The 22,639-nt window shown below is 37.3% G+C and overlaps 2 protein-coding genes across 4 annotated transcripts in view; one reads left to right on the forward strand and one right to left on the reverse strand.

Annotated features, from left to right (window-relative positions):
* The window catches only part of Sbspon (somatomedin B and thrombospondin type 1 domain containing), a 43,458-nt gene extending 34,056 nt beyond the window's left edge, over positions 1–9,402 (forward strand). Inside the window, exons 4-5 of the mRNA XM_046460527.2 lie at positions 2,264–2,440; positions 4,574–9,402. Of these exons, the coding sequence (XP_046316483.1) occupies positions 2,264–2,440; positions 4,574–4,691 (295 nt within the window). The 3' untranslated portion in view covers positions 4,692–9,402. The remainder of the gene's footprint in view (positions 1–2,263; positions 2,441–4,573) is intronic.
* A 3,132-nt stretch (positions 9,403–12,534) lies between these two features.
* Terf1 (telomeric repeat binding factor 1) overlaps positions 12,535–22,639 on the reverse strand; it is a 31,090-nt gene continuing 20,985 nt past the window's right edge. For all 3 annotated transcript variants that reach the window (XM_046460537.2, XM_046460536.2, XM_046460535.2), the window contains 2 exons: positions 17,700–17,806; positions 12,535–13,814 (listed from right to left, as the gene is read on the reverse strand). In XM_046460537.2, coding sequence (XP_046316493.1) covers positions 13,638–13,814; positions 17,700–17,806 — 284 coding nt within the window. In that variant the 3' untranslated portion in view covers positions 12,535–13,637. The remainder of the gene's footprint in view (positions 13,815–17,699; positions 17,807–22,639) is intronic.

The raw sequence follows: 22,639 nt of genomic DNA on the forward strand, positions 1-22,639 counted from the left end.
AGCTGGGATTACAGGGGTGTACCACCATGCTTAGGTAGAGGGTTCTTATTGAAACCATCCCTGTGCTCACTTGGGTCCACTCTTCTGCCATTAGTTAAGGGAGACCAGATGGCTGCATATTCAGATCCTCACGAGGCCACTCATTTGACTTAAGTTGTTCCCCTTCAGTTTTTTCTCTTTAAAGAATATTAATACCTACCACATGGGTTTGGTATGAGCATTTAATAGAATATAACATTGCAGAGATGTCTGGGTTAAGGTGTCTGGGGTTGACTGAAGCTGCATATCAGAATTTCCTACCTTAATAACTAAAGATACCAGTTACCTTTAGTTACTAATAAGTAGTACTTACCATTGTTAAAGATCTGTCTCTCTCTCTCTCTCTCTCTCTCTCCTAGAGATTTAACCTAGAGGCAATTTACCACTGAGTCACATCCCCAGCCCCTTTTACTTTTTATTTTGAGACAGGGTCTCCCTAAGTTGCTGTGGCTGGCTTTGAACTTGTGATCCTCCTGCCTCAGCCTTCCAACTCGCTGGGATTACAGGCCTGCGCCACCACGCTCAGCTGTTAAATATCTTTGAAGCAGTGAAAATGAAAATTAAAAAAAAAAAAAGATTTTTGAAGCAGACTCTCCAAACAGTTTCCATTTAAACTATTACAAATCATAATTTGATAGATAAGAAATTATTCCATTGAGCTGAAAATACAAGTTTCTACTATGGCAACTCAGGATTTATATTATGTTTTGTTTCCCTGAGAACTGGAAAATCATGTTTCTTTTAACTACAAAATTTTCAAATATTTACTCATATCTGGATGCTCCCCTGGGACCTTCAGAGTCTAGACATACATGGTAGAGTTTTCCACAGCCCAGTATAAGGTGACACTAACCTGTCATAGAAAACGTTACTCAGCTCCCCGTTTCTGTTCTCATCTGTGATGCCTGATGTAACTTCAATGTTCATCAGTGTGACAACAGATCATGCAGGTGGGTTGGGTGGGGAAGGTGAGTGCTGGGAACATTTATGAGACTAACAGCACAGGTGCTGGCCTGGGTGTTGAGGATATACCCTCTTGAATTCATATTTAAGGGTTCTCAGACTCATGCAAATGCTTGTTCAATTTATGTAACTTTTTTTTAACCCTTGTCGTACCAGAGCTCAAACTCAGAGGTGCTTTACCCCTGAGGTACATACATCTCCAGCCCTTTTTATTTTTTGAGACAGGGTCTCACTAATTTGCTCAGGGCCTTGCTAAGCTGCTGAGGCTGGCCTTGAACTTGTGATCCTCTTGCCTCAATCTCCCAAACTACTGTGATTACAGGTGTGTGCCACTGCACCTGGCCCTTTTTTAAAATTTGAAGATAGAATCTTGCTGAGTTGCTGAGGCTGACCTCTAATTCGGGATCCTCCTGCCACAGCCTCCTAAGTCACTGAGATAACAGTCATGTACCACCAGCCTACCTCCCTTCCCCCAACCTTTCTTTTGGTACTGGGAATTGAACCAGAGGCGCTTTACCACTGAGCTACATTCCTGCTCCCTCCCCCCTTTTTTAATATTTATTTTTTAGTTGTAGTTGGACACAACACCTTTATTCTATTCCATTCTATTTATTTATTTATTTATTTTTATGTGGTTCTGAGGATCGAACCCAGGGCCTTGCATGTGCTAGGAGAGTGCTCTACCACTGAGCTACAACCCCAAGCCCCTTTAAAGTTTTTAACATAATAAATAATAAATGTTTGAGGAGATCCCTGGCCCCTTTTTAAATTTTTTAAACAAGAATTTCACATAGCTGCCCAGCCTGGCCTTGAACTTGTGAGCCTTCTGCCTCAGCCTCTTGGGTTGCTGGGTTTACAGGCATGTGCTGTCACGCCTGGTTCAATTTATATAATTCTTTAGAACACAAGCCAAACTACCAAGGGCTGGTTTGCTAGTAAAACATGTGCCTGTACATACAATTTAGTGATCTGATTGGAAAGGATAGAGGCTATCTAAATCTGCAAATTTCTGTTGACCAGATAATTCACTAACGGATTGAAAAAGAGTTAAAAAGCTTTTCTATGGTGGTCAGTCGCATGTTGTCAGCATTTAGTGAAAAAGAAACTTGAAGAACTCTGTGAATCGTGTGTGACTTGTGAAGATGTGACTCCATGTTCCAGTCTGCCAGATGCCACTGGAGATGACGACTTCCTAAGACTTTCCACAGTGTCAGGCCACCTCTGGTGCTAGCAAGTGACATTATTACTTCTTTTGCTCTAGATACTGTATGGAGTTCAAGACAGAGTCCCTGACTCCTCACTGTGCTCTGGAGAACCGGCCCCTGACGCGGTGGATGCAGTATCTCCGAGAGGGATACACCGTGTGTGTGGACTGTCAGCCCCCGGCCATGAATTCTGTGAGCCTTCGTTGTTCTGGAGATGGCCTGGACTCTGACGGGTAAGGATGGGAACTGATGGAAGGACTTGTTACTCATGTTGAGGATCTGTCCTCTCCACACCCAGAGTGGCTGACCAGTGTGTCACAAAAAGGCATGATCTGGGCAGCGAGGAGAAACATCTGTGCAGCTGCCCCCAAGCCCAGGACTTCAGTTTTCTCTGTGGAACTCAGAGGCTTTCAATACCATAACTGCATGGGTCAATTTCATTTGGGTCATTTAGTTTAAAGCTCTCAGATGACCACTGAAAACCTGTTCGCTCCAAAGCCACATTCTGAAGACAACTTGTATCTGAATCTCTTAGAATGGAGATTTAAAATATGCAAATTCTTAATCCCTCTTCAGACCAGCTGAAATCAGAATTTGGGGGAATGGATTTTTTTTTTTTTCCTGGTACCGGGGATTAAACCCAGAGGTGCTTTACCACTGAGCTACATCCCTAGTCCTTATTATTTGATATTTTGAGACCAGGTCTTAATAAGTTGCAGAGTCTTCCTAAACTGCTGAGGCTGGCTTCAAAAATTGTGGATCCTCCTGTCCCAGCCTCCTAAATCTCTGGGATTATAGGTGTGTGTGTGCCAACAGGCCTGGCTGATGTAGTTTCTTAATAATCTCTTAGGTCAGAGGTCAGAATTTTTTTTCTATAAAATGCCAGAGAGTAGATATTTTCAGCTTCGCATCCCATACAGCAGCTACTATCTTAACTACTCAACTCTGACACTGTGGCATGAAAGCAGCCATACATGCTGTGTAAATCTTGGGCTTTGTTCTAACAAAACTTTATTTATGGATACTAAAATTTGAATGTGTTACAAAATATCATTCTTTTGATTTTTCCTTTTTGATACTTGAAACTGTACAAATTATTAACTCACAATCTGTACAAAAAGAGGTCGTAGGTCAGATTTGGCCTATGAGGGGTCATAGCCTGCTGACCCTGCCCAGATGATTCAAACCCACGGTGACATTTCAGAACTACTGCCCAAAGGGGCTTTGTCATTAAGTCATAAAGGGATAGAGTCATGGGCTCAGTTCTCTAGGGTAATAACTCCACATACATCTATAGATTTTTCTGAAAGAATTGATGCCAAAAACATTTGCCATCCTGTAAATCTACCCTAGTCCTGATAACACCATTTATAACTAGGAGAAGGGTCAACTTCACACTGGATCAGCTATGGGACAAGGACCAATTTAGGTCATACTTGGATTATAGTTTTAAGAATGTTAGATGAAACTGATCAAAATACAGATTAAGAACCAAAATATTGAACTTTCCTGTCAATCGTTATTCCTGTTGTATGCTTTAATACTTAATAATTTGAATTTATGTTCATTAGTCACTTGTGCCCAAAGGAAGGCCTCTATTGCATACACCATATGAACAATAAAGCTGGTGAGGAATGCATATCAAATGAAAGTTAATATTTAGATTTAATATTTTTCTGAATACCTCATCCATATTTTGACTTTAAATGATTTTATAATTCAATTTGTACCTAATAAAGTAAATATTTAAACCCTGGTTAAGGCACTAGTGACTTTAAAAATAATAATTTTAATAATATGGCTTCACTCTCTTTTCATTACTCTCATTTTTTCATTACAAAATCAAAGAATTGGAAAGGGATGAAAGAGGTAATTGGGTAGCTTTATAATTTAAATATAAATTGAAATAGCCATTCACCTTTATGTGACACTTGTATTCAGATCAAGTAGGAGAACTGAATACAGTGAACACAGTGAATTGACTTTTTTTGGTGGTGCTGGGGATTGAACCCAGGGCCTTGTGCATGTGAGGGAGGCACTCAATCAACTGAGCTATATCCTCAGCCCTGTGGGCACAGTGAATTGAACAAACAACTCTTCCACCATGAGAGTGTCCTCAGATAGGGATCAAATGGAAACTTACTTTGATGGAATCTAAGGAAAAGAAATCCCCTTTATGGTTATGTTTTTTAAAAAATTCTATTAGTAATGAACTTCAAAATTCTGTGATTGGGGATTGAAACCAGTGGTGCTCTACCACTGAGCTACATGCCCAGTCCTTTTTACTTATTTTGGGACAGGGTCTTGCAAAGTTGTCGGGGCTGGCCTTATTATCGTGACTAACATTTTCAAAAATATTGTTTCAGAAATCAGACTCTTCACTGGCAAGCAATCGGCAATCCTCGATGTCAAGGAACTTGGAAAAAAGTCCGGCGAGTAGACCACTGTTCTTGTCCAGCAGTTCACAGTTTTATTTTTATATAGATCATCATGTAACTATTTCAAGATGTGTTTGTAAGCATGCTGAATATTGTTAGGTTGTGTGTAACACTTCAGAAACTCTAAAAACTGTTGGGCCCAAGTTCCTGAACACATCATTGCCATACACTGAAGTATAGAAAGAAAAATTAGAGGCTAATTCTCAAGGAACATTCTCAAGGAATGTCTATATATCTTACTTTTATAAGTTGAGGACTTAGAAATGCTCCTGAGGTTTTATGTCCTTGACCTTCCATCCAGTCACAAAATATGTGTTGGTTTGCACTAGAATTACTATCCCATGCTCCGCTTTGGAGGAAGTTATTATTTAAGGGTAACTACACTTTGACTTGCATCCTTTTCTCTCTATTCCATATATCTTAAAAGTTCCTCACTTTAAAAAAACAATGTTATAGAGCTGGGCACTGTGACACAGGTCTGAAATCTCAGCCATTTAGGGAGCTAAGGCAGGAGGGCTGCAAGTTTGAAGCCAGCCTCAAGCAATTTAGCAAGACCCTGTCTCCAAATAAAAAGGTCTGGGAATGTAGCTCAGTGGTAGAGCACCCCTGAAATCAATTTCCCATACCCACCCACCCCCCCAAAAAATCACACATATTTCCCATACAATATTCCATAAATCCTGAATCAATAATTTCAAGCAAATTATCCCCAATATTTTCCACAGGGCAAGTTGTTTAAAATTTCAGTGAGCATTTTGCAATGAAAAGCCAACCAACTATGCTAAAAATATTGAGGGTGGAGATACTGGGATTGAATTCAGGGGCACTTGACCACTGAGCCACATCCCCAGCCCTATTTTGTATTTTATTTAGAAACAGGGTCTCACTGAGTTGCTTGGCAATTTGCTTTTGCTGAGGCTGGCTTTGGACTTGGAATCTTCCTGCCTCAGCCTCCTGAGCCACCAGGATTACAGACGTGCACCACCTCATCTGGCTGTAAAAATATTATGAAGAAGACATTTTCTTCAGTTAATTGGAAAGATTAGTGAAATGCCCATTCTAGGCCAATAGGAATTCTTTTAAATGTTATAATTTTCATGAAGAGAAATTTTGGTGCCAACGAATGAAACAATTTCTTTCATGATGAAAAATTCTACCACTATTTGCATCTAACATTATTTCCAAAGCTTAAAGTCTGAAGTTGAATGGAATACTCTTTCAGAGCCCAACTTCAAGTTTAGTTGAAGTGTGTGTACTACTCTTTTTTCTGCAGCATGCATTTTCTTATGTTTTGGGTGGAAGGCAGAGGAAGAGGCATGGATTTCACTATGAATGCTGTGATCTTTCCTACTGACATCTCCTGATGTCAGTCTCCTTACTCTAGCAGGAGATCACTGAACTCAAGGCGACTTGGTGAGCTAAAGGGTCTGGGACGACAAGTCATTCTGCAGACAGCCACGGAGCCTAGACCCGGCTCCTCACTGGTGCTCAGCTTCAGTAATAAGCTGACTATGCCAAATATTTCAGTTTTGAAGTAGGCTTTATATTCAGAATATTTCCTTTGAAGGATTGACTCTTGAGATTTAAATCATATAAAATTCCTCTGATTTCAATGTTATTATATAGTTATTTACTAATAAACAGTTTACTAAAATAAATATTTCTTTTTTTTTTTTTTTTTTTTTTTTTGGTGGGGCAGGCAAAATACCAGGGTTCAGCACAAGGTCACTTTACCACTGAGCTACACCCCCATCCCTTTTTATTTTTGACAGGGTTTTTCTAAGTTGTCCAGGCTGACCTCAAACTTGCAATCTTCCTGCCTTGGCCTCCCAAGTCAGTGGGATCATAGGCGTGTGCCACCATGCCCTAAAACACATATTTCTTGGAATTTATCATGTAATAACAGAATGACAACAGCAAGATAGAAAAGGGATGGAAAAGTCCCCAATATGTGACACTGAGAGTAGTAATGTTTCTGACTATATCCTGATTTAACTGCCAAAATTATTTTAAGGGAAAATCAATGTTAGAAATTAATGATAAAAAATTTGAATCTCACCCAGGCTACCGACTTTAATTATAATGTCAGTATTAACATTTTAAGCCCATTTTTAATCAATTATAAAGCAAGATTTTTGATGATGTCTCTGGGTATTTTCCAATGTTGCTTAAAATGTTTATATCAGTAAATAAACTTTCTTATTAGATTTATAAAAGTTCTTCACTGGTTTGACTAAAAAAAAGAACCCCAAACTTCTGGAATGGTCAGAGAATGCATAAAAATTTCACCAAAAGAAAAATAACAACAACAAGGTGAAATAATCACTAAGAGCAATAGTGTGGGCTGTGGCTGTGGCTGAGGCAGAGCACTTGCCTCACAAGTGCGATGCACTGGGTTCGATCCTAGCACCACATAAAAACAAATAAAGGCATTGAGTCCATACACAACTATAAATAAATAAATAAATAAAGCTCTGATGCATTTATGGTTCCAATATGTGTTCCAACATTTAACATAATCCATTTTTCACCTTATGCATTTTATTTTGGTGCATAACCACTAATTACTTTCATATTGAAGTTATATTTTTGCTACTTTTATTCTTGAGAAAATTTCCTAAGCTAGCAGACGTAACTATTAAATAATGGTTTTGAAAAGCTCGTTATTAATTCTAGCCAAGCTCGAGGAAACATGTCAGAACTGAAACACGTAGTCCATGTGATTAATGAAGAACCCAAAGTTTTTATTTTCAAAGTTAAAGATCAAAGTATTTAGAGACCTCTTGGAGTTCTTTTTTAATAAGCCCCAGTGTCAGGGTCCTTTCCGCAGGCACTCTGCCATGATTTACAGACTCAAAATCACTTATTAGACTGATTTTCAAAAGTGAATGTGGAAAGTAATTTGAACAAAAATAAATATGCCTACCAGGAAAGAAGGGGAAAGGAATTAGAAATAATGATCATGTAGAAAAGTGGAAAAGAAGGAAAAATGAAGAGTCGGGAGTGGGGGGGACCAAGATGAACTATAATTGCACCAATCTTTTTTTTATGAGTCTTGTTTTTATTTGAAAATGTCATAATTAAGCATAAATAGCAATAATTTATATTGTTTGGGTCTCTTCTGGCATAAAGATTTTAATTAACCATTTTTTTCCAGGTAGGCACAAAACAGATGTAAAAGAAACAGGTTTGTGCCCTCTAAGAATATTTTAGTGAAGTTTCATACCAACAATTGCAAGTTGACTTAGAAGGCAAGCCCTGGGTATTCTGCAGTTTAAGCAATCAGAAGATGAGCATTTTAAAGGGAAGCGATACCTCTAGGTTTCTGTGACAGATGCACATATTTACTCTCTCTTCAAACCCACTTGAGGTTACAGGACTTACCAAAGAGACCGAATCCATAAATAGATGAGAAGCTCAGTGATTTTAAAGAATCTTTGTGAAGATTGGAAGCAAATGACATTCTACTGATGGATGATCAGTAGACGTGGATAGAGGGACCCATTCTTGTGGAGAAGATGGTGGAGTGAGATGTAAAAGCTATTCTTCCTTAGAGTGGGGAGCATCTTATGCTCCCACTGAGCATAAGATGAATTTTTTAAAAAGTTCCTTCCCCTTGAGACAAATCTGTGAAACTTAAAATCACACCAAGGCACATTATCATGAAATTCCAGATCTTCAGATATATAGAAGAATCGAAAACCTGAGAGGAAAAGCCAGGTCACATGTAAAGGATCAGTATTAGGATAGTATTGAATTATTTATCTAAAGCAACATTTGAAGCTAGAATAGAGTAATAGAGTAAAATTTGGGTAAGAAGTTACAAAAAATGCTGTGTTCAATAAAATTATTATGAATCAAATGTGAGGCTAGAATGATATTTTCGGACATGTAAGATACAAAAATTTTCCATTCTGTGCACCCTTTCAGGGAGGAGGTGGTCAACTTAAACAGTAGTGTAAACCAAGCAGAGGGTGCAGGAAATGAGGAGTACTCAGGAGAGAGAAGACAGCTTGCGATTGGCAGAGGATGGATGGCTTTAAGAAAACTACACCAGGGGCTGAGGTTGTGGCTCAGTGGTAGAACACTCGCCTAGCACATGTGAGGCACTGGGCACGGTGGTGGCACATCTGTAATCCCAGCAACTCAGGAGGCTGAGGCAGGTGGATCACAAGCTTTAGGCCAGCCTTAGCAACTTAGATCCTGTTTCAAAATAAAAAATAAAAAGGGTTGGGGATATGGTTCAGCGCTTAAGCAACCCTGGGTTCAATCCCCAGTACCAAAAACAAAGAACGAAAACCAGAATAACTGCCAGAAAGAATCCAATAAATTTTAAAGGAAGTAAACAAAATCAAGTTAGCAAACTACAGCCAGTAGTCTAAAGCTAAGCTATTTATTTTTGTAAATTATGTGTAAATTAAATTACACACACACACACACACACATATACAGGAGGGGGACTGTAAGTGGTATAAGAGTAATAAAATTATTTGTAAAATCATCAGAACACAGCTATACCCACTGATATATCGTCTAGAATTAATTCCAAGCAGAGTATGCACAGACTATGGCCTACAATATTAACTATCTGGTCCTTTGTAGAAAAGGTTTGCCAACAACTCTCCCACATCCCAGGGCTTAGATTGTAATATTTAATGTCATTATTGATGGGATTTGATGTAGGTTGTACCATTTTTTGTCCTTGTGGTTTTTGCTTCCCTCCTTTGTTTTTGCATTAAATGATTTTTAGTAAAGCATTTCAATCTCTATTGTTTTTAATTATCGTTTAGTGTATTTCTAAATTTTTTGGTACTGAGGATTTCACACAGGGGCATTTACCACTGTGGTACATCCCCAGTCTCCCTTTCCCTTCCCCAGTCCTCTGTTTTGTTATTTTCACACTGGGCCTCACTAAATTGCTGAGGCTGGCCTGAAACTTGCGATCATCCTGTCTTGGAAGTCTAGAGTCCCTGGATTACAGACCTGTGCCACCACACCTGGCTTAATGTATTTTTTAATCTAATGACCACAATATTTATAACTAACTTTTCTTGGTTTGAGCTACCATTATCCTAATATTATACTTCATGTGAAATGTTACCAGTCCTAGAAGCCAAACCCAAACCCCTCTAAGCGATCCATTCAATGGCCAGGACTTGGCTGCCAACATTCCAATACTTTGCCCTCACCTCTGACTCGGACCAATAAGAAAAAGCCAAATGTTTCCTGAAACAATCCCATAAAATGTCTGCTGCTATTTGATTCGTGTCCAGTTTCCTCATGTCAAAAACTTCCGGAGTGTCTGAAGTTTGTTAGTTTTGCACTAGTGAAGCCAGAATTAGACAGGCAGTCAGTATAGATACAGGTAAATCGAGTCAGGTCGGATCAAGGAGGCCAATCTGAGTGAGTTGGAGACTGCCCCCTGAGGGACTGAAATGTTAATTCCTTCAGAGCCCTTCCTCCAACCCTTATCAAGAACCTGCACCTGCTCCAACCTATTGCTAAGGTAACGTGTCCCAGGAATTGCCCCTCCCTACAGGGAGCTATAAAGTTATTTAACGTGTCCTGGGCTGCTCCATCCTGCTCTTCTCCCTTCAGCTCACCTGTTTCCCACTTCTTGGCCACCCTACTGAGCATTTCCTAGGCCTAGTCACACACACAGGAAGGAGAGAGATAAAGGCAAGAGAGCAGAACAAAGGAAGCCTAGGACAAAAAATGGCAGAATATCTCACTTCTTGGGATACCAGCTATGGTCCCTTTCTCCCTCCTGGGAGAAATGTTACCCCTTTTAAAATAAACCCTGCTTTATATGCTTGCCTCAGCACACTTCTCTATTGTTACACTTCAAAACGTGAGGAAGCAGGACTTTTCCCTGGTTAAACAGCAGTATCAATAGTATAATGCTGACCTGCCAGAAACATGTGCCTGCCATATACAAGGGATTGTGATGGGCTCTTGCTACAGCAAGTGCTGAATAAATGTTTATTTTCATTATTGGATGGTCTTCATTTATTTTCACAACTCAATTTTCATCAATAGCACAATAACTGGTATAACTATATAATGGAAAATGGTGTAGAAATGAAAATAAGCCATAGCTACATACAATTTGGATTGAGTCAAAGATGATGGATACTTATATTTCATTTAATTCCTTTAATGTCACAAGAGTAAAACAAAAAAAAAAATACTCTCCCACATTTTGCAGATTGGATCAGAGTAGAGCAATTCTTCAACCCATGGCCAGGCCACCTACAACTCTGATTTGGCGTCCTCCTTTTGTAGAACCTAAAGATCAGTCAGAGGTGCAGGTCTCTAGTACTCAGGTTTTTCTCTGAATGTGTCCAGTCCTGGGCATGTCCAGACTCCCTGGTATATGTGAGAGCTGGAGCTTCCCCCACACCTCTCTTCCCCAGCTGTTTCCTCTCAGGTTTTTTAGTCTGTTGCTGCTTATCCCATCCCTTTCCCCAGGTGGCTGCAGATAGCCTATTTTAAAAAGCTTTTGACAACACCACTCTGGAGGTTGGGTCCAACTCAGCGGTGAGGAGGTATGTGTGAAACAAATGCAAACTTTTGAGCTGAACCTCAGGAACAAACAGGTCAAAATGCACAACCTGTTTTTTGAGGACAATATCTACATTGCAATCTTTGGCACTAAGTTGCCACAGCAGTTGCCAACTTGAGGACTAGGGTATGGTAGGAGGGTAAGGAAAAGCACCAAAACTTCAACCAAAATTTAACAGTTTTCACCAGGAGCAATGGTACATACCCGTAATCCCAGCAACTCAGGGGGCTGAGGCAGAAAGATCTTGTTCGAGGCCAGCCCGGGCACCTTGGTTAGCTCAGTAGTAGTACTGGTTTCAATCCCCAGTACCACACACACACACACACACACACACAAAAATTGTTTCATGAAGTATTTCCTTGGTTGTTCTAGATTTGTACTAGATATTGAAGTTCCAAAATTTTGACTCTTGTCAACTTCATGGTTATTTCAGTAGAGGGCCAGATCTTGGGAGTTCCCTATACTATTTTTGGTGACATCATCTTACATAATATTTAAAAATGATTAGACTTTAGAAATAAAGGATAGATTAGTGGTTGCCAGGGGAGGAAAGTATCATATACAAAAGCAACTTAAAGGATTCTCATGATAATCGAGCTGTTCAGGATCTTTGGTTCTGGTAGAGAGATGAATGCAAACGATAAAATTGTTTAGAACTAGACTCTAAGTACAAAACTGGGGAAATCTGAATAAAATGAATGGATTCCACTAGTACAATTTCCTGGCGGTGATAATATTGCAGTTTTACAAAATATTTATACTGGGGAAAACTGAGCTAAGCATGCAAGGGATCTTTGCATTGTCTCTTAAGACTCCATGTATATCTACAACTATTTTTATTTTTTATGCAGTGCTGAGGATCAAACCCAGTGCCTCACATGTTCGAGGCAAGCACTCTGCCACTGAGCCACAACTCCAGCCCTACAACTATTTTTTAAAAATCAATTTTTAAAAAAAGAGGATTCAGATGGGAGGGATGTTTTAGGAATATGCCACCAAAATTACTGAGCTTATAAAATTTTTACATATTCACAAGTTAGATGAAAAGAATGTTGTTTAAATAAATCTAAAATAGCTTTTAATAAAACAGACTTTTAACAAAGAAAGCACCAAACTATAGTATAATCGATGGTGATTTTTCTTTTTAAGTATATGAAGTAACAAAGCATCATACAATTAATGGCAATTTAGATTTGATGGTTTATGGTACATGTTTGGAATGAGGTGGTTGACTTATAAGTCTGTTTTGACTTAAGGTACTTTGGCATTAATCATTGATGTCTTGGATAAACACAATATTTTCGGTATAATAAGACAGACTGAGTCAGGAACCATACAGTAATTATTCATGTTTCTGTTTATGCATAAAGGACAACATAATTTCACGAACAATCAGAAAGTAGTATAAAAAACTTAATAGGAAATGGACAAGATCATAAAATATTACATATGATTTTAACACAACTACCTGAATATTTCAATACTTGTTTGCTAAACAAATCACATAACACAAAATGCTAAATAATTCTATTAATATTTGACTAGGACATCTAAATAAATTAATGAAAATTCAAATTGTCTAGTAAGGTATGTTTAACCTTATTTATTAATACTATATAAAGATGATCATGGTGAATACAACTTAAGCATTTACAGAATACTATTTATGTCCAATATTGACATATTAAATCAAAGCATCCCAGAGAACTCAGCATCAGGTTATAAAGAAGCTTTATTTAGCTCGGTGTAGTGGCACATGCCTGTAATTCCAGCGACTCAGAAGGCTGAGGCATGAGGATTGCAAGTTCAAAGCCAGCCTCAGAGATTTAGCAAGGCTCTGATCAACTTATCAAGACCTTATATCAAAAGTTAAAAAAAAAAAAAAAAAGGTGGAAGGGAGTTGGGGATGTGTCTTGGCAGTTAACTGCCCCTGGATTCAATCCTTAGTATCAAAAAAGAAAACAAAAACAGCTTTATTTATCACTCTATTAACAAATGCTTTAGTAATTAAGTAGAATATTAAGGCCATAGATCAAGTTTCATATAAAAGGACTATTACTGTTCACTTAGTGAGAAAATTCATTTTCATGCTGTGTCTTAGGAGGCTGAAGGTACCTTATAGACACAAAATAGGTAAATAAAAAAACTGCTTTTTTCCTCGTCAGGTTTCATTTTTTTACTGGAACGAGATTTGGGGATGGAGTACTGAATTTGGTTGGAGTTAACATATTTACACTTTATCAAAATTAAAAAATTCTTAAAGAACAAAATGAGGCATATAATTTTACTCTATAGCACAAATCTTTGCTAAACTAAAAATAATGCTTTAAACAAAAATTTTGAGATACATCAATGACCAATAAGTTTCAAACAAAATGTAGTTATCAAAATATTTAACTGTCTTTTATCAAGCTTCAACAAATACATTCAGTTTTCACTGTCTGAGCAAATCAATTTTAGTTTCTTCATAGTCCTCCATCTGTCTTTTAACATGACACTTGTTCGGTTGTTGAATTTATAATGTGATAGTATTTTAGACCAGTTTCCCTCTCCATACTTCCTCACACCAGATCTCAAATTCTTGTCTTCTTCCCAAAGCCATGCCTTTTAAAAAAAGTAGAAGAGTTATTTCTAAATGATTCTGTAAGAACAGCACACTGTTTAAAAAAGAACAACTGTTTTTTGTTAAAATAATACTTACAGTCTCTTAAAGATGGAAGAATTTCTCTATTTCTTACAAAACTTATCTTCATCATTAAACATTTTAAGGGTAATTATTATTGCTGTTCATTTTATATAAGCTCTAGGACAGCTATTAAGCAACAGAGCTACTTGGTTTCTAGCCAAACCAATCTGTCCAACTTAAGGTACATTATTTCTTATGATGTTTTTATATATTATTCCACACCTCAAACAGAGTTTATAAATGTTTAGTACTTCATTAACAAACTCAGTGAAAATCCTATTCTTCCAACATTGAGGGAAGTATATGTGTGTGTATATAATAAATTTTCAAAAATACAATTTAGGGCTGGGGTTGTGGTTCAGTGGTAGAGCACTTGCCTAGCACGTGTGAGGCCCTGGGTTCGATTCTCAGCACTGCATATAAATAAGCAAAATAAAGGTTTATTGAAGAAAAAAAAAATTTAAGAAATAAAAAATTTTAAAAAATACAATTTACCTGGGCACAGTGGCACATAGCTACAATCCAAGCAACATGGAGGCTGGGGTAGAAGGATCCCAAATTGGGGGGCCAGCTTCAGAAAATTAAGGAGGCCCACAGCAATTTAGTAAGACCCTGTCTCAAAAAATAAAAAGGGCTGGGGATGTTGTTCAGTAGTAAAGTGCTCTTGGGTTCAAAAACTGCCATAAACCCAAGACAAAACAAAATTTAAAACATTTAGGGCATTTTGGAAGAAAATGACAACATTTTAAAAATAAAATTGAATACCATACATAGAAAAATCACTGACATTTGGCATTTGCTACAGGTGACTAACTAATTACTCCTTATGGTGGCAAGGAGAGTTTGATCATCTGTTATTATTTAATTTTACCAGACTATGTAGGAAATGTCCAAGAAGACTTCTGCATTTTTAGACTTACTTTTTGGGGGAAGGGGAGTGGCGTGGGGGTAGGGGCTAACTGGGGATTGAACCCAGGGGCGCTTAAACCCTGTGTTACATTTCCAGCCCTTTTATTTTTTATTTTGAGACAGGGCCTAGGTGCTGAGGCTGACCCTGAATTTGTAATCCTCGTGCCTCAGCCTCCAGAGCCACTGGGATTACGGGTGTGTACACTACACCTGGTTAGACTTCCACATTTTTAAAGAAAATCTAGTTTATCATCTTGACTTATTTGGATGAGGGGAAAAAAGTGAACTCATGTGCATTATTGATTGGAATATAAAATGATGCAGCCACTGTAAAAAACAATATGGTAGTTCCTCAAAAAATTTACAAATAGAACTACCATATGATCCAATGAATGATTCTAATTCTAGGCATATACTCAAAAGAAATGAAAGGAAGGACTCAGAAGAGATATTCATGCATTCATGTTCATAGAAGCATTATTCATAACAAGTAAAATGTGGAAGCAACTTAAGTGCCTATCAATGGACAAATGGATAAAAGTAAGATGTGGTGTATAGATATAACAGAATATTACTCATTCTTAAAAAGGACGGAAATTCTAACATATGCTACAACATGAATGAACATGGAACAACATACCAAGTGAAGTAATTTAGACACAAAAGGCTGAGTGTGCCTAGAACAGTCAAATTCAAATATAGTTGAATGAGGTGCCTAGAACAGTCAAATTCAAATATAGTTGAATGATAGTCACTGGCAGAGGAGGGCAAGGATTAATGGAGAGTTACTATTTAATGAGTAGTACAGTTTTAGTACAATTTGAAAGTCACAGCCTAGGACATAGGCTCACTAAAGAATGAGACCTATACACAGAACTTTTAAATGCTTCTCCCTGTCTCACAACATTTAATCAGGAGCCTATATAACACAGGATTTCAACTAAAAGAGGTGCCTTAGATCTCTATTAAGGAGCCTCAAGAGAAATCCAAAGGTAACTAGAGACAAAAATAAGGACACTGGAGGAAAATTTAGCCTCCACACCAAAAGCTACAGCAAACTTAGTAAAGCACAGCCTAACTCCAAGCTAGACAAACATAAAACCTCATAAAATAAGCTGGGCGTGGTGGCACACACCTGTAATCCCAGCATCTCAGGAGGAGGATCACGAGTTCAAAGCCAACTTCAGCAAAAGCAAGGTGCTAAGTAAATCAGTAAGACCCTGTCCCTAAATAAAATACAAACTAGAACTGGGAATGTGGCTCAGTGGTCGAGTGCCCCTGAACTTAATCCCCAGTACCAAAAACAAAAACAAAAAAAACAAAACCTCACACCAAAGGCAACATGCAATAAATATCCAGCTATCAACAAAAATTGCAAGCATGTTAAAAGGCAAAATAGTTTTTGAAGAGATGAAGCAAGCATCAGAACCACACTCTCAAGCAGATAATCACAGAAATTGTCAGGCTTGGAATTTACAATGATTATGATTAATACACCAAGGCCTCTGAGAGAAAACCAGACCACATGGAAGTACAGAGGGGTAAATGTAAGCAGAGATAGGAAACCTATGAAAGAATCAAAGGAAAATGCTAAAACCAACAACACAGTAACAAAATGAATTGTCTTTTGTGAATTCTTTAATAGACTAGACAGAGCTGAGGAATCAGTGAAGAGAAACTTCTCAAATCAAAAAGCAAAGAGGGAAAAAAAGAAAGAATAAAAAAAACGGGAAAAATTTTCCAAGAACTTCAGAAAAATCACAAAAGATGTAACATATTTATAATGGGAACACCAGAAAAAAAGAGGAATAGTAGATTTGATGTAAAAGTGGCTGAGAATTCTCAAAAACTAATGACAAAGAACAAAATACAGACTGAGGAACCTTAGAGAACACCAAGTACAGTAAATGACAAAATATCTATATACATGAATTTCAACTGCAAAAAGAAAATCAAGCATAAAATTACTTATGACTTGTGGTCATATACAGTGGCATAAAGTCCGTATTTTTCCCTTTGAAAATTCACCCAAAGAAACAAGGAAATAAACAAAATCCCAAACTCTGAAGAACAGAAACTAAAACAAAGTGTGTTGTGGGGGTGCGGGGGAGGATTTTTTTTTTTTTTACAACAAACCTTTACAGGGATATGAGGAAGTAGGGCACAGTTACTTTGCCTTCAGATCTCAGAAGGTCTGTGGTGTATAATTTTCCAAAGTAAGGAACACACCATGAAGTGCACACCCTATATCCCTGGTGTGCAAACAGCAGAAGCTTCCCTCAACCAAATATCACTCCAAATGGTAAAGAGAGCAGGTTTAAAAAAAAAAAAAAAGGAATCAAAGAGAAGTAGTATGAGTAGCAAACAAGTCAAAAGTAGAAGCTGCTTGTTAAATTCATTGAGGGAAATATCAAGGCCAATATAACCTTGAGTCACAGATAATATCGCTAGTGGCTTGCAACTTGATGCTAGCTGTCCATCACACTTCAATAGGAACCATCTACAGATTGCTTGTCAAGAAAAACACCATCTGAAATAAAGTAAAAAGTTCCAGAAACAATAGAGTAACAAGCACCAGATTTATTTACCTGCTGTAAAAAAAACAATAGAAAAATTAGATAAAATAAATAAAAAATAGTCTGATATTGGACAGATGGTACAGGACTATACCAAGTGAGGAAATAAATAAATGAAACCCTAAAATTGACTTGCCTTAATAAAATTTTCTGCTCAAACAATATAATTATTTGTTTTTACACATACAAAAATCTTACATTGAATCTGTTGGAAGAATGAAATATAAAAGCTTTTAATGTGGATATAAGTCTCATCTTACCTGTAATAAACTGACTTTATGTTATAGCTTTGTTCATAAGTATTATAATTTAAGATACCTGTTTTTTCCTAGGTCGCTGTTTTTTAGGAGTTTTGGGTTGTTTGTTTGAAACATATACTCTCTTGCTTTCAGTGACTCTTCTGTTTTCTTCTTTTTCCTTTCCACCTAAAATTAAAAATATTGCCATCAAAAATTATTTTCATGGGGCTGGGGATGTGGCTCAAGCAGTAGCGCGCTCGCCTGGCATGCGTGCGGCCCGGGGTTCGATCCTCAGCACCACATACAAAGATGTTGTGTCCGCCGAAAACTAAAAAATAAACATTAAAAATTTCTCTCTCTCTCACTCTTTAAAAAAAAAAATTATTTTCACATAAATGCAAATTAAAACTACACTGAAATTTCATCTCATGCCAGTCAGAATGGCAGTCATTAAGAATACAAACCATAGTAAATGCTGGAGAGGATGTGGAACAAAGAAACACTTTTACACTTCTGGTGGGATTATAATCTATATCACCACTATGGAAATCAGTACAGAGGTTTCTCAAAAGTCTAGGCATAGAGGCACATGCCTGTAATCCCAGTGGCTCAGGAGGCTGAGGCAGGAGGATTGTGAATTCAAAGCCAGCCTCAGCAACTTAGTGAGGCTCTAAGCAACTCAGAGAGACCCTGTCTCCAAATAAAATATTTTAAAAGGGCTGGGTTAAGTGCCCCTAGGTTCATCTCTAGTACCAAAAAAAAAAAAAAAAAAAAAAGAGAAAGAGAGAAAATCATCATGCATATACACTTGCATACCCATGTTTACAGCAGCATAGCCAAACTATGGTATCAGCTTAGGTGTCTATCAGTGGATGAATGGATAAAGAAAATGTGGTATATATACATAGCAGTTTTTTATTCAGCCATAAAGAAAAATGACATTATGTTATTTGCAGGAAAATGGATAGAACTTGAGACCATTATGTTAAGCAAAATAAGCCAAGCTCAGAAGGTCAAGAGTCATAATTTCTCTCACATGTGGAAGCTAGAGAGCAAAAAGGAAAAGAAAGGTGATGGTGGTGGGGGTTCCCATGAAAATCAAAGGGAGATCAGTAGAATAGGGGAAAGGAATCAGGGGGAGGGGAGAGGAGAGAAATGGGAAATACTAGGGAACATTATTAGTCAAATAATATTGTTATATTGTGTGCATGTATAAATATGTATCAACAAATCCCACCATTGTGTACAACTGTAATAGACCAATTTTAAAAAATGTTGGAAAACTGTTCACATTAAAGGAAAAAGAGGAATTACAATTTTAAAAGCTATTACAAAGTTTCATCTCTTCTTAGCTATTTAAAAAAAAAAACTCTACATGTTTAATTTTTTTTTTCAAATCTGGAAGCAGTAAGGTACAAGAATCACAGTTGTTTAAGATCAGTCTAGCTTTTTTGTCTTTAAATAAGTCATCTTCTGGGCTGGGACTGTGGCTCAGTGGTAGTGCACTTGACTGGCATGTGTGAGGCACTGAGTTTGATTCTCAGCACCATGTATGAATAAATAAAATAAAGATCTATCAACAACTAAGGAAAAAAATTAAAAAAAAAAAAAGTCTTCTTTCCCTGAGCCTGTCTGTTCATCATCCGTTAAAGAAAGAAAACATATTTATCACAAGTGATCTTTGAAATTTTCTTATGATAATTTTAGGAGTACTTGACATATGAAGTATATATAACCTTTCCCTCAGTACAGTAAAACAAGAAATAAATGTATACATATAACAGAAGAGAAACAGAACTGTAAATATTGAAAGATGATAATTATTTAGATAGAAAACCTAAAAGAATCTACAAATAAGTAAAAGGAATTAGCAGGATGGTAGGCTATAAAATAAACACATAAAAAGCAATGGGATTTCTATACACTAATAATTAGCAAACAGTTAAACAACAGGAGTCAGGTGCAGTGGAGCATGCCTATAATCCTAGCATCTTGAGAGGTTGAGGCAGGAGGATTGCGAGTTCAAGACGTGCCTCATCAACTTAAACAAGACCCTTTTTCAGCTTAGGTGTCTATCAGTGGATGAGTGGATAAAGAAAATGTGGTATACATACATAATAGTTTTTTTAAAACAGCAATAACAACAAAAACCCCACAGGCTGGCACAGGCTGGGGATGTTGCTAAATGGTTAAGTACCCCTAAGTTCAATCCCCAGTACCAAAAACAAAATCAAAACCAAACAAACAAAAAACACACCAAGAAAAAAAATCAAGACCATTTACATTAGCAAGAAATGAATTCTTAGACGCCGGGTGCGGTGGAACATGCCTGTAATCCCAGCATCTCAGGAGGCTGAGGCAGAAGGATCACAAGTTCAAAGCCAGCCTCAGCAATGGTGAGGCACTAAGCGACTCAGTGAGACCCTGCCTCTAATTAAAATAGATTTTGAAACAGGGTCTCCCTATGTTGCCTAAGCTGACCTTGAACTTGGGATCCTCCTGCCTCAGACTTCTAAGCTGCTAGTAGGATTGTAGGCATGCACCACTGCACCTGGCTAAAGAAATTTATTTATGCATAGGAAGAAATAATATAATTGTTAGATCTCACTAAAATGATCTGTTTTTCAATGTAATTTCAAATAAAAAATTTAGAAAGGTTCTTTGAGAGGTAGTCCACCATAGTCCCTGAGCATCCCTGTAGTTCTGCTGAAAGTACACCGTTCGTTATTCATACCCTGGTACCATGTAGTTTCTATAGCTAAGCAGGTAAGTCATGGAAATCACTATGCAACTGTTCTTTCCTGAAGGAGGATACTGGCTTGTTTGCTATTCACAACAATGTCATGTGGCGTACTCAAAAAGTACTAAGCATTTGACACTGAGTTCCTCAGGTGAAATACAACCTGCTGCTTTCATATCATCAATCTGGGTTCACTGCATTGCCCATGAGACTTAGGGTTAGTGGATAAACACAACTATAGTGATTATCATGCAATTATACTGTAATAGACTGTCTTACTCTTGACTTGGCACACCTATGGAGTGAAAGGTTTATTGCTCATAATCTCTATGGTTGGGATTGTTTTTTTTTTTTTTAACTGACAATATGGAAGACCAAAATACTTTAGAATAGAAAAACATTCCTGAAGAAGAATACTATCTATCACATATTTGGTTATTACAAAACTACAGTAATTGAAACAATAGTGATCAAGAAGGTCTTGTGTTCAATTCCAAGCACTGCAAAATAAATAAAATAAAATAATGAGACTATACTATAGCATCGTTGCAAGAATGGACCAAAGGTACTGGAAATGTGATGTATGTATTCATTTATTTATTTTGGTACCAGGGATTGAATCCACGGGTGCTTAACCACTAAACTGCATCCCTAGCCCTTTTCATGTTTTACTTTGAGACAGGGTCTTGCTAAGTTGCTGAGGCTGGCTTTGAACTTTTGCTTCGTCCTGCCTTGGTCTCTGGAGATACTGGAATTATAGGTGTGTGCCACTATGCCTGGTTGGAAAAATTGTTTAAGCAGATACTAGAAGGCTAAAAAAAGTCAAAAAGGAATTAAAAGTTAACAGATAAATATGTATTAACAGACAAATTCAGGATTATAGTTGGGAGATTTCAACACCTCTCTGTAACCAGTAGAACATGTAGGCAGGAAAGGAGTAAGAATATTGAATATTTGAGTAGCATATTAACTTGACCTGACTTTTTTTTTTTTTGGGGGGGGGGCTACTGAGGATTGAACTCAGGGGCACTCAACCACGGAGTCACATCCCCAGCCCTATTCTGTATTTTATTCAAGACAAGGTCTTACTGAGTTGCTTAGCGCCTTGCTTTTGCTGAGGCTGATTTTGAACTTGTGATCCTCCTGCCTCAGCCTCCTGAGATGCTGGGATTACAGGAATGCACCACCACACATGGTCTAACTGACATTTTAAAACACCCCATAATAATAGCAAAACTGCAGGATGCTCAGGGGCCATTATTCTTCTCAGGTATACATAAAGAGTCTCCAAGAGAAACCATATTCTGGACCATAAAAAAATATTTTATAAAATAAAAATTCTACAAGTATCTTCTTCTCAGACTAGACCAGAATTAAATGAAAATCAATCACACAAAGACATGTATAATATCCTTAAATTATTTGGAAGTTAAACAAGCTACTTCAAAATAATCCATAGGGCCAAGAAAAAGTCTCTCAACAGAAATGAAAAAAATACGTTGAACTAAATGAAAATCCAACATGAAATTTGTGGGTACAACTAAAGCAGAAAAAAGGGATTTATAGCATAAAACATACAATAATATTAGGACTATCTGAGCATGTAAGGAAAAAAAGAAACACCTATACAAAATTATGGGAAGTCAGATTAACCTCAGACTTGACCACAGTAGCACTTGAATCAAAGTTTACAAAGCTGTGAGAAGAAAGTATTCCTGGAAAATATTATATGTAGGTAAATCTTTTTTCTTAATTTTTTTTTCTTTTTAGTTATACACAACAGTAGAATGTATTTTGACATATCATATACATGGAGTATAACTTCTCATTTTTATGTTTGTACAGGATATGGAGTTATGCTAGTTGTGTCTTCATATATGAAAATAAGAAGGTTATGTCCAATTCATTCTACTGTCTTTTCCATTCCCATTCTCTTTCCCTTTCCCCCACTCCCCAGTGAACCTCCACTCTTCTCCCACTCCCACCCTACCCTCACCTACTGTGAGTTAGCATCCGAATATCAGAGAGAACATTTTTTGGGGGATTGGCTTATTTCACTTAGCACAATAGTTTCCAGTCCCATCCATTTACCAGAAAATGCCATAATTTCATTCTACTTTATGGCTCATTAAAACTCCATTATGATGATATACCACATTTTCTTACTTACCTGCTGAAGGGTACCTACATTGGTTCCATAGCTTAGTTAATGTGAATTGAGCTGCTATAAAGATGTGGCCTAATCACTATAATATGCTGATTTTAAATCTTTTGGATAT

This window comes from Marmota monax, unplaced genomic scaffold, assembly GCF_021218885.2.
Source record: "Marmota monax isolate L192 unplaced genomic scaffold, Marmota_monax_Labrador192_F-V1.1 WCK01_AAM20220418_F8-fsc00063, whole genome shotgun sequence".
NCBI lineage: Eukaryota > Metazoa > Chordata > Mammalia > Rodentia > Sciuridae > Marmota > Marmota monax.